The following is a 12,245-nucleotide window of genomic DNA, read 5'->3' as shown; positions in this document are numbered from 1 at the left end:
CAATTTAAATGTGAAGATATCTGGCATGTGATGACGTTCTAATGGCGTATGCCTAATTTGTCACAGTGGAGAGTATAATTTTGATGATCTTGATCCCATTAATCTATTAAATGCAGGCTCGCGTTTCATCAAGGAAGAAGGGTGATACAATTGCATTCATATTTGATACAGTAATGCTTTGGTCATTTCTTCATTTGCTCTATGAAGTTATTTTTGTATTGTTATTGGGAGAGATTATCGCAATGGAAAATTTAGAGATTTTTTCTTCATTTTTTATGATTGAGGATCATAGTACAGATTTTAATATAATTGTAATTAGTATATAATCAATATCAATGATCATATTTTGAGAATTAAATTTTTATTATCAAAATCTCTCTTATTATAATGATGAAACTTATATTGTTATTATAATGATCGATAAATATAGTTATTACGACACTAATATTTATTGATGATATTATATTTATTGATCAGTATGTATACATAAGTGACATACCTATCCGTAAATTGTTTGTAGCATTTTGAGTTTTTATATATAAGTTTGACCAAGAAGGAGTTTTGACTGTATAATAAAATTTTAATTAAGGTGGATTCTATGCAACAATTTCATAAAAAATAATGAGAAATGTCCTAATGTTACATTATTTGTTTAAATCTTGCATTAAAATTTGGAACCCTTTCAGAATTCCAACTTTTAACTCAATGCAATTAGCATAAGAGCGTGCTTTTTATTACATTCCTTCTGATTATATGAGTACATTATAAGCTTATTTTTTCCCAAAAAAAGAAAAAAATGATGGCCTTTCAAAAGCCCTATGTATGTGGGAATTCATAAATAAGACAAGTGGATATAATATCTACATCAATAAATTTGAAATTTTGAATAATGAGAAAAAAAAAAGAGAAAATAGTGACTGGAACATATAGAGTTTAACTTTTATATTGGTTTGGAAATTTAGTTAATTTGAAATTGATAAATATATTTTTCTAAAGAGGTCAAACAGTATTGTTCAATTATTTCATCTTGATGAACTCATAAATCTCCGTCTAATTACTTAAATTAGTAAATACCAAAAAATAATTTAATATATCTTATAGCATCGCTAAGGAAGAATCATGTATTATTTTTTCAAATTATTTTTTATATTAAATTGATAGTAAACAATGAAATGGATAAAAAAAAAAAGTTTATATAATTTGTATGGGTGGATTACTTGCTTTTGGAATTAGGATGGTGGAGCCTTTGGGAATTCCAAATTTTATCTCATTATGCAATCACTCTCTACTATTAATGGATGGAATTGATTTGGAAGCAATTCTCCATCTTTTCTTTCGGCTAATTAACAATATATTATTTTTTGCATTAATTATTTTTGCATAGATATTTCTTTGAAAACAAACTTACCTCTAGTTAAACTTAACTAGAAATTAGGTGGATGCTTTGAGTTAATTTCATCAAAAACAATAAGATGTAATAGTAAAAGAGCAAAGAAATATTTGATATATAAATGTCATGCATTTATTGAAATAGAGTCACATATCCTTGTTTGATAATCACATCAATTGTATATTCCATGAATCAGATATCCATCCTAAGAACATACAAAATAATTACTAATTAGCACATAAGGGAGGTAGAGTGACATATCCTCCTAAACTTCAGGACAATTGTGTGCATATTAGATATTGTTGAGAGAAATGCCAAAACTAAACTAAAGTTTTGGCATTAGGTTTACAGGCTGGAGTGCCATACCTAGTAAGAAATCTACAATTACTTGAATATCTTTCAAGATTAGTCCTCGACTCATCGTGGTTCTGGTTGAGTTATTGTTGTATCACTGAATGAAAATATTTTCTCCTTGAAGATGCAATTATTATTCTAATATTCATCTCTTTTAACTGAAAAAGTAGGCTTCTTTGGAGAAGGGATGTCTGCACTTTCACCTTTGAGCATGTTATAAACTCTGAGCATGGTTGGTCTATCTGTAGGGATTTCCTGAACACACAGTAAAGCTACCTGCATGCATCTCTCTAGTTTCAATGGAGAAGAAGAATCATCCAGTGATGAATAAAAAAACTTCATGCTTTCACCTTCTCTCCACAATCCATACCCCTGAAACATTGCATATTCCCATACAGATTTCAATAGACTGAGACTTTGTCTTTTAATATTAGTATAAAAAAATGACTTACATATTCCAAAAGGCTTAGATTTTCACTGGAGCCATAATAGCATGCTGTCTTCTTGCCACATATGATCTGCAGGAGAAGAACTCCATAGCTATAAACATCGTACTTCATGGAGTATATACCTTTTCTTACATATTCTGGAGGAACATAGCCACTGCAATTCAACATAGCAAAGAAGAGGCCATTATACAACACATGACACTTACATAAATATTGTGAGCAAATTAATTACTTACTATGTTCCAACTATGCGGTCAGTGTTAGCTTTGCATTCATCTTTTTTGAAAGCTCGAGCCATGCCAAAATCTGATATTTTAGAATTCATTTCGCTATCCAACAAAATGTTGTTAGCCTTTAAGTCTCTATGAATTATTGTAAAATTTGAGTATTCTTGCAGATATAAAAGCCCTTGGATAATACCTTCAATGATCCGAACACGTTTTTGCCAGTCTAAAATATACCGTTTATCAGAATCTGCAAATTTATTCTTCATTTTTCAATAACATGCTTAGAGAATTTATTGTTATGTAAAGAAGCTATTTGAGTATATAGAGGACAGTGGGAAAAACAGAGTGGCATACCAAAGATGTGGAAATCTAAGCTTTTGTTCGGCATGTATTCATAAATCAGCATCTTTTCTTCCTTCTGTGTGCAAATTCCCAAGACTGGTACAAGATTTACATGCTGAAGCCTTGCAGTAAGCTCAACTTCATTCTTGAACTCTTCAAGTCCTTGATGAGAAGTTTCTGAAAGCCTCTTCACTGCTATTTCTTGTCCCTTCAGTAGCCTCCCCTGAGGGTTAAAACCCACTACTCTTATAAACATACTATTTACCCAATAGTTTAAGAATATCATGAACAGCCCCATAAATGGCATCAGCTGCAGCTCCTAAACCAGTACATGTAACAGTCTGTTAGTATTATTACCTTGTACACAGGTCCATATCCACCCTCGCCGAGCTTATTATCATTCGAAAAGTTATTTGTAGCTGCTTTAATGGTTGTAAAACTGAATACTTGTAGCTTACTTGCATCATTGTTGAGATTTTCGATACCTGTTACTTTGATTTTCAGTTTAGATATTGAACTCTTCATAGTACTCATAATCCCTGAAACCAAATTGAATGTAAAGCACAATTCAGTCAAACAAACAGTCCAATCGCATTATTTCATGGTTGATTATAGCACTCATGTCTAACTGCAAGTTTCAGTTACCTGTTGATTTCAGTACTGCTTTTTTCCAACCGCAAATTATGGTACCAAGAAGCAGCATAAGTACAGCTATTGTAACAAGAATTATTATCAGTGAATGCGGCTTGTCCTGCCGGCCTTCAGTATTTTCCTGTTGAGCTGAAAAATATTTCTTATGTTCAGTCGAATCACAAAGTCATTAAATTTGTTTAACATTTTAATATTATGATTTAATCAGAAACACTTAGGATTGATCTTCCAACTGAAATTCCTCTTTACCTTCTCTGTTTAAGCTAATGATCAAGAAGACAACATACCAGCTGAAGAAAGCTCCCATTTGTCGTCATTAGAGAGCTGGAACACATTGCAACCAAGCAGCTCTTTCTCCTTTGCCTAAGAAACTTTAGCTCTTATAGCCTCCACGCCATCAAAATTGATCCAATTTGCTCGAACAGTGAATATATTCACAACATAAGTGTGATTATACACTGCAGCAGCTCCATAACCATAATATTGAATGAACGATTTGACAAACTTGTAACCTATAGAACCATCTAGTGTGATACGGGGACCAGAAGCCGGTGCACCAACAACATTATCAGATGGACTAGTAAGTGTCCAGGCGTAGCCATGGTAAGGCAAACCCAGAACAAGTTTTTGAGCTTCAATTCCAATGCTCAGCCATTCATTTATACTATTATTGGTATTGAACCAACCTGAAGAACTATATAAAGCAGCATGAAACCCTGTAAAATTATCCCTTGTAGGCACATAATAGTCATATGCTAAAACATGTATCCAATTGAGATTCTTTTTCAATGATTCTATGGGGTAGATGACCGAGTCTTGAGAAGGCAAGTGATGGCTTGTGATTACTAGTAAAAGCTCTGACTTACCTGAGTTTCTTGCTTCGAAAATTATCTCATCATGCCATTCATCGAAAAGGATTCCTAAATTTGTCATGTTGATGGCTCTGTTTGGCTTCACACCAGCAAGATCTAGGCCATGGAAGCCATATAGCCTGGCTGTTTCTACGGAGAATTTGACAAAAGTCTTTCTGGAAGATGATTCGTTTATCATTGAAGAAAAGATTGAAGAGTCTTGTCCCCCACCCCATATTGATAAAAGTGGCACAACAGATGGGTTCTTGCGTTTCACAGTGGTGGTGAAATTGTAGAAGGATTGTTCAGAAGTTGAGTTAAAAAAAATAGGATAAGTGGAGGAGTTTATACGAGCAAAACCGCACATAAGGTGAGTGAAAAGAGCAGAATTTATTTCAGATATGGGGAGCTCGCTGTAAGAATCCCAGTAACCACCTCTAATCCACCGTGGTGACGAGTCCCTGCAGCATGAATGGGGGAGAGAAATGAAGAGCAAGAGGAGGAAGGTGATGGTTTTGTCAGCCATTGAAGAAAGGAAGGTCCTGTTTAGCAGGAAATGTGAATGTTCATTCATCAAGTTAGGCAAAAATACAACACATCAATTGTCCTCTGATGACTTTATTGATAGATTTCGTGGGAAAATCATACACTTTCTCCTTTTCTGGACCACGAGTTGTATTGGTAAATCTATACAAGGAATTTGTGATGCTTTGATGTTTTGTAGGGATACAAGTGTCTAACAACTTTGAATTTTAAGGGATTGACTAAGAAGTTTGCTGCTTTCCAGACAGACTTAGGAAACACCTGGACTTACTGTTTTTTTCTGATAGTCCAGGTTTGATTTTTATTCCAAATATTGGACCCTTCTCAGGGTTTCTATTAGTCTTGTTGACTACTAATACATTTCCTCATCATCATCTTAGTGATTTATTACCATTTGCTAAATAATATCAATCTCCCAATCCCAATTAGGGCTGCGAGCCTCACTGATCGGCTCGTATTGAGATGAATTCAACTCAATTATTCTTGATTAAGGCTCCAGTTTTGTACTTAAGCCAAGGTTGAGTTTGTTGTTGCTTGACTCAACAAACTTACAAATTTGCCACCTTAGTCTTAAATTGTCTAAAATTGAAAATGAACAAAAGCCATTAAAAATGGGTAATTTTATGTTAGATCAAAACTCATATTCATTGGACAGCTCTTTCCTGTTGCTTCTTTGCTCTGAAGGAGCTGAACGTCTCAATGTCTGAAAACAATTAACTAAAAATTTTAAAAAATGTAAAAACTTTAAGGCTCTCTTATCTCTAATAAACTTACATTAATGATAATAAAGAAGATATGAAAGAGAGGCAAAAAGGATACAAAGCAAGTAATAAGAAAAACAACACAGAATTTACAGTGATTTGGCATTTAGTTATATTATGTACATCCGCTTATACCTTTAATCCCATTTTATTTTATACATTTTTTACCCAAGATTCCAACTTCATTCCCGTTTGACTCCCTCCCTAAGCTTACAAGTATACAACCATACCCACTCAAACTTATTTCTTAATTAAAAATCACTTCAAAATCAACAGAATGTTATTGGGACTATCAGCTTTCTTTAGGACTTATCTAAAAAATATAGAATGCTCTTGTTTCTGACCCAGAATATTGTAAAGTTCAATTATTCTAGCTCTGGTGTCTTTTAGCCAAGCATGGTCCTTCCCTGGAGAAATAAAAACTTACAAACAATGAAGCCATTTATTCCGAGGAAAGAAATTTGAAAGCGTCAAGTCAATGTCGTCAAATGGCATTTGTTGCAACATCAACCGAAAATATTTCTGAACTTGTAGCCTTTTCTTTTCATCAATCTGTTCCCAGAAATCAGGCTTCCTGGGGATGATCATTTTGCTGTTCCTGGAAACATAGAAAAGCTGGTTGGCAAGAATCTCAATAATTTACAGCAACAGCAATTGCTGATGCGCCAATTCCACTATCATCAGGATTCCTGGACACCAGCAATTTTCCCAGATCGATCCTAGCTTTGAAATTCTGGTAAGGATCCAAAAATATTTGGATTAAAATGTATACGAAAAATGCAAAGGTTAGGTAATCAAAATATCTTTGCAAGGAATTCGCATGACATGTTTTTAAAAGTTTAATGGAGAGAAGCAATCTGGTTTAAAATTTCACATGGCTCTTTGTTTCAAGGCACTAATTCTAATTCGACTATAACTCACCATCAATGTAGGCCAAATCCTCCCAAGTATACTTTGATTTTTTTGTCTCGTGATTTTATATATATTTGCATTAAATGGACGAGTTGACAGCATTTACTTAGCTATGAATGAGTCCATGACAAAGCAATATCACAACGGTGAAAACATTTAAAAAAAAAGTATTTAATTAAAAAAAATAACGGAAAGAAAATATCCATAGTTATAAATACTTATTTTAATTATTTTATGATCTGATTATTTATATTTTTGTTATAATTAAATAAATTTATACTTTTAATTATAGATTTTTTAAATTTTTTATTAAAAAATTTTGTCATTATTAATTAGATTGGATCCAAATCAAATTGACTCAATCTCAAAAGTTAATTTAACTCAGTTCAACTTAATTCAGATTCTAGATGAGTTCAAATCAAAGGGTCAACTTGTTTTAAAAATTGAGTCGAATCTAAATTAAAGGGAGTTTAGTTTGATCTAAATTAAGGTTGGCTCAATTTAAAAGAACAAGTTGAATTGTTTGACTTGAATTTAATTCAATTTTAAATTAAAAATATTTGAACCGAGCCAAATCAAATCAATCCGAATTTTTAAATTAAACCGGCTTAGTTCGAATATATAGATAATAATCAAATTACCACATTTATGTTAAGCATTAAAAGATTATATTTTTTATAACTAAAATACTCTCACTTTTAATCCATATAACAAATAACATGAAATATGTTTTAAATTAATTATATCAAAAATATTTTAATAAAATAGTATCTTAATATTATTTTATTTTTTAATAAAAATATAATAATTATTTATATTTATTTTTTATCAAATAAAATAATAATTTATCCTGATAAAATATTATTTATAACAAATACTGCTCAAAAGACTTTAAATTTCTTTTTTTAAATTCTAAACGTTGCCCTTTCACTCCATTGCAAAATCAAAATATCTGATTCAATTTCCATTCCACTGCTCCTTCTCCAAACAATATTGAATCAGCTTTCTAGTTTCAATTCTCCAGCTCCACTCCAGTCTCTCCCAAACCAGTGCATTATTCCTAAAATCGGCGGCCGGCAACGTTCGAGCGAATGGCGACCAACTGAGAGGAACGAACGAGACTGTGCGACGATAATCAAGATGACGGACGATCGACGGATGCTGAGGAGAGACGAAATCCGACCGACGGAGACCAAACAACGAACTGAGAGGACGACCGACCAACCGATGACGACGACAGACAATATCCGACCGAGAATCGAACAGAAATTGGTAAATCCTATTTTTTATGTGTTTTTCTTTTAGGTTTCAGCAGTGATTGATTTTGATGCGGGGGTTTTATCTTTTATTAGGTTTCTGCAGCTTTGTTTCATCAAAGTCAATCCTATTATTTGGATTGGTAGTTTTATTGTTCTCTTGGCTTTTTGTAAAACCCCGGTCGCTAATATGGACTATGGCCAGGGTTTGCTCGTAATTTCTTTTAAATTATGATGTAAAGGAAGCCTTTGAATTCTTGATATGATATAGAGGCAATGTTTTATGTATAATTACGGATATTTTTATTGGTTAATCAGTCTTTTCTTAAATGGATGCCTTATCATATGAATAATAGCTATTAAGACGTATCACAGGTTTTGGCATGCCTTTTCCTTTTGTTTCCCCATTCTGGTTTTTTTTTTTTTTTGGGTACTTTCATTGCTGCTGGTGCCTTTACCTTCATGTTAGCCTTGTTGACTATATAAATGCCTCACCGATGCATACTTTTTGAGTTTTCATCCTGTATCTCAAAGTCCCTGTTATAAGTTTCTGACTCTTTTGGCAAGAAGAGGAATTAAGAGGTGTCGTTGTTCTCATTTTTGCAAACAAACAAGTCTGTATGAACACCCTTTTTTCTTTTTAAAGATTCACAGACAACTTGGCATCTAGTTTGTGTTTTTTGAACATAAATGAGAATGACAACCAATGTATGATTGCCTTTGTTGTTATTCTGAGAAGTACGGTCAATCAGGGATTTTTTTTGCTTGCTAGTATTGGATTCACATTATTTTGTGCTCTAAAGGACTGTTAATGTTATTATCTTGTGTCCTCTATTTAAGAGAAGCACCCGTATTGTAGGAAGGTATTCATTTTTTTGTCCTTTGAATTATTTGTAGGGAAGTGAAGCTAGAAGAGAGAACTTAATTTAATTCTTGAAGAAACTCTTTTGATATTTATTTAGCCTCTGCATTTGGATGAAACATATGCTAAGATGATTAGAGATTTCAAATTAAAAGGTTTATGCTTCTAGCTAGTACCTGCAGATATACATGATTATAATAGTTGCTATTATTGTGGTATGCCTAGACATGTTTTATGTGCCTCCGGATAGCTGTTGGGACTATTTTGCATTGCATCTTTTGGTTTTATAAGCTGCATTTGGACATTTGAGGGGTTAAATTGCTTGTTTCCCTTGATAATTGGTTGAAAATGTGAATATAACCAAGATTTTGATTAAATGTGTTTTGTATTTTTTGCTTTTAAAATTTAGAGAAATGGAAATGATACTATATAGACCACAGTTGTAAAATTCTGGTCCAGAAATGTGTAAATTTTGCACTCATGTGCCTTTTTATACTTCTAACTTTAATTGTATCAAACTAGGTAAAAATCTAAAACATATATCTACAGTTGGAAAGTCGGCAAACATCACGGTAGGCAAGAGTTACTTCAACAGAAGGGATGTGTCATATGGATTATTGGTCTTAGTGGTTCAGGTTTGTTAGATGTTACTTCCAATATGTTTTATGTGTATGAATTAATCATTGGCATTTGTACTGGTCCCACTGGACACTAATTTTCTTGATACTCTGAAGAATTTGATTATTTAAAAATGATCTGTTGTCAGTATTCGATTATTCCTTTCGTATAGAAGAAAATATGGTATAGAAGCAAAGTTTTATGTATAATTACTGGTATTGTTATTGGTAAATCAATCTTTTCCTATATTTTAAGGATTCTTTATCATATGAATAATAGCTATTTAATACTGTCACAGGCTTTGGCGTGGCTTTTCCTTATGTTTTCCCATTCTGTTTATTTTTTTAAGTATGCTCATTGAAAATTAATAAAATAATTAGTCTTTGCTGTTGGTGTCTTTACCTTCATGTTAGCCTTATTGAGTATTTATATGCCTTACTGATGCATACTTTTTGAGTTTTCATCCGATATCTTAGAGTCCCTGTTATAAGTTTTTGACTCTTTTGGCAGGAAGAGGAATTAAGAGGTGGTGTTGTTTTCATTTTTGCAAACACGGTCCGTATTAACACCCTTTTTATTCTTTTTAAAGATTCATAGACAGTTTGGCTTCTAGTTTGTGTTTTTTTAATGTAAATGAGAACGACAACCAATGCATTGCCACCTTTGTTGTTATGAGAATAAAAGGTTAAAATATTATTGTTATTTATGGGAGACCATTCATTTATGGTTCATGTCTTGATATTGCTTTTTCATATTAATTTTCTACAATAATTTCCTTCTTGTATTTCTTCTATTTTTGCAACTTATAAATGTGGATGCTTTGATATTGGTGTTTGAAATTGTTTAACAGACAAAAGTATCATGTGAGGTCATGGTAAATAAATGTTAACCATTGCCTGTAAAAACTGCTACCCTAAGGTGCTGATCAAAGGCTGTTAAATTTTTTTTTGGTTAATTATATTTAAAATCCACTTTGCCACCTAAATTTTATGATGTTATAATTACAAGAGCTCCAGCATTCTAGTCCTTTCAAGCAAGTTAAAAATTCTGTTTTGGCATTTCATAGAAATCTCCCAGTAGTGAATTATTGAAAATTATTTGCAGTTATGTTTGCATAATCCTTGACCATTATCTTTTACTATGATTAGTGATGAATCAAAACATTCAAAAGGTGCAGCAAAGCTGAGAGATCCAGACATGGTCCTGTTATGTGTACAAAATTGAATCAGGTTTTGGAATTGATTTAAATGTGAAGATGTAAGGCATGTGATGATATTCTAATAGCATATGCCAAAATTGTGGCAGTGGGTGATATAATTTTGATGATCTTGATCTCATTCATATATTAAATGCAGGCTCTCTATTCATCATGGAAGAAGGGCGGTACAATGCCGTTCATATTTGATACAGTAATGCTTCGGTCATTTCTTCATTTGCTCTATGTAGTTATTTCTATATTGTTTACCTCTCTTCACAATTTGTAGGTATTTGAAGATACAAGTAAAATATGAAACACTTGATATTGATTGTGCATGATACAGGCATTCATATGTTACCTATAACAATATTTAATTTTTATTATAGAAAAAGACTATCATAATAGAAAATTTAGAGATTTTTTTTTATTTTTTATTATTGGGGATCATAACGGAGACTTTAATATAATTGTGATAAGTATATAATCAATATCAATAATCATATTTTAAGAATTAAATTTGCATTATCAAAATCTCTCTTTTCATAACGGTGAAACTTATTTTGTTATTATAATGATCAATACAAAAATATTTATCATTCATATTATGTTTATTGATCAATATGTATGCATAAGTGACATGTCTATCTGTAATAGTCACTTTTTGAATGTTTATATAAAAGTTTAACCAAGAATAAGTTTCGACTTTATAATAAAATTTTAACTAATGGGGATTTTAGGCGATAATTTTATTAAAAAAACATTGAAAAACGTTCTAATGTTGCATTATTTGTTTAAACCTTCCCTTAAAATTTTAGACCCTCTCGGAATTCTAACTTTTAACTCAATGCGTTTTAAGGGCCTTTTTTTAATTGCATGCATTCCTTTTGATTGTATGATTACATTATAAGCTCAATTTTTCCCAAAAAAGAAAGAATGATAGCCTTTCAAAAGCGCTATATGTGTGGAAATTTATAGATAAGACAGTTGGATATTAGAACATCTAAAGTCTTTTGCATTCTTTTTACGTCAATAAATTTGAAATTTTGAACAATGAGAAAAAGAAAAAAGAGAAAATAGTTATTGGAACATCTAAAGTCTAGCCCATATAAAGGTTTGGAAATTTAGTTAATTAAAGATTAACAAATACATCTTTCTGAAAGAGGTCAAACACGTGTTGTTCAATTATTTCATATCGATGAACTCATAAATCTTCATTTAATTATTCAAATCAATAATTACTCATTAGTAATTACAAAAAAAAAAAAATTAAAGATCTTATAACATCATTGGGAAAGCATCTTGTATTATTTTTTCAAGATAAATTGATAATAAAAAATGAAATGGATGAAAAAAGTTTACATAATTTATAACGGTGGATTACTTGCTCTTGGAATTCCAAATTTTATCTTATCATGCAATAAGTCTCTCTATTATTAATGTATGGAATTGATTTGCAACCAATTCTCCATCTGATTCTTTTAACTAATTAATAATATATGATTGAAAATTGGGTTAGTTTTACATTAAATATTTTCTGGATAGATATTTCTTTGAAAACAAACTTAATATACACTATATGTCATAGAAATATTTGATATATAAATATCACCATATATAAAAACTTTAGATATTTACATTTACTCTAAAGTCTTTGAAATAAATACAAAACATGCATAGATTAATCAGGTTTCAAGTTGTTTTTATGAAGATGATACACTAATTTAGACTCTAAATTAATTGAAGAAATTAATAATATATAATTTTTATTAATGCAACTGAGATTATATGTTTTTATAAATTAATCAAGGTTGAGTGTTAAATATTACTGTGA

At 31.4% G+C, this 12,245-nt stretch overlaps 3 protein-coding genes across 3 annotated transcripts; 1 reads left to right on the top strand and 2 right to left on the bottom strand.

The window, feature by feature from the left end:
• Positions 1 to 1,549: 1,549 nt before the first annotated feature.
• Positions 1,550 to 3,826, bottom strand: LOC123200578 (G-type lectin S-receptor-like serine/threonine-protein kinase CES101). The gene is made up of 7 exons (XM_044615825.1): positions 3,701 to 3,826; positions 3,408 to 3,542; positions 3,120 to 3,301; positions 2,775 to 2,985; positions 2,430 to 2,667; positions 2,197 to 2,347; positions 1,550 to 2,116 (listed from the first exon to the last, which is right to left on the bottom strand). The coding sequence occupies exons 2-7, from the start codon at positions 3,463 to 3,465 to the stop codon at positions 1,883 to 1,885; spliced, it is 1,074 nt and encodes a 357-aa protein (XP_044471760.1). The 5' UTR covers positions 3,466 to 3,542; positions 3,701 to 3,826; the 3' UTR covers positions 1,550 to 1,882.
• LOC123200287 (class V chitinase-like) lies at positions 3,777 to 4,790 on the bottom strand. The gene has a single exon (XM_044615426.1). It carries the CDS (start codon positions 4,788 to 4,790, stop codon positions 3,777 to 3,779), a length of 1,014 nt encoding a protein of 337 aa, XP_044471361.1.
• Positions 4,791 to 7,392: 2,602 nt separating this feature from the next.
• LOC123200584 lies at positions 7,393 to 10,750 on the top strand. Its single transcript, XM_044615847.1, has 3 exons — positions 7,393 to 7,752; positions 9,727 to 9,771; positions 10,572 to 10,750. Exons 1-3 carry the CDS (start codon positions 7,621 to 7,623, stop codon positions 10,698 to 10,700), a joined length of 306 nt encoding a protein of 101 aa, XP_044471782.1. The 5' UTR covers positions 7,393 to 7,620; the 3' UTR covers positions 10,701 to 10,750.
• Positions 10,751 to 12,245: the final 1,495 nt, after the last annotated feature.

The sequence above is a fragment of the Mangifera indica genome, chromosome 17 (genome assembly GCF_011075055.1).
Source record: "Mangifera indica cultivar Alphonso chromosome 17, CATAS_Mindica_2.1, whole genome shotgun sequence".
In the NCBI taxonomy this organism is placed as follows: Eukaryota; Viridiplantae; Streptophyta; class Magnoliopsida; order Sapindales; family Anacardiaceae; genus Mangifera; species Mangifera indica.
This window is presented reverse-complemented; position numbering and strand designations above follow the sequence as displayed.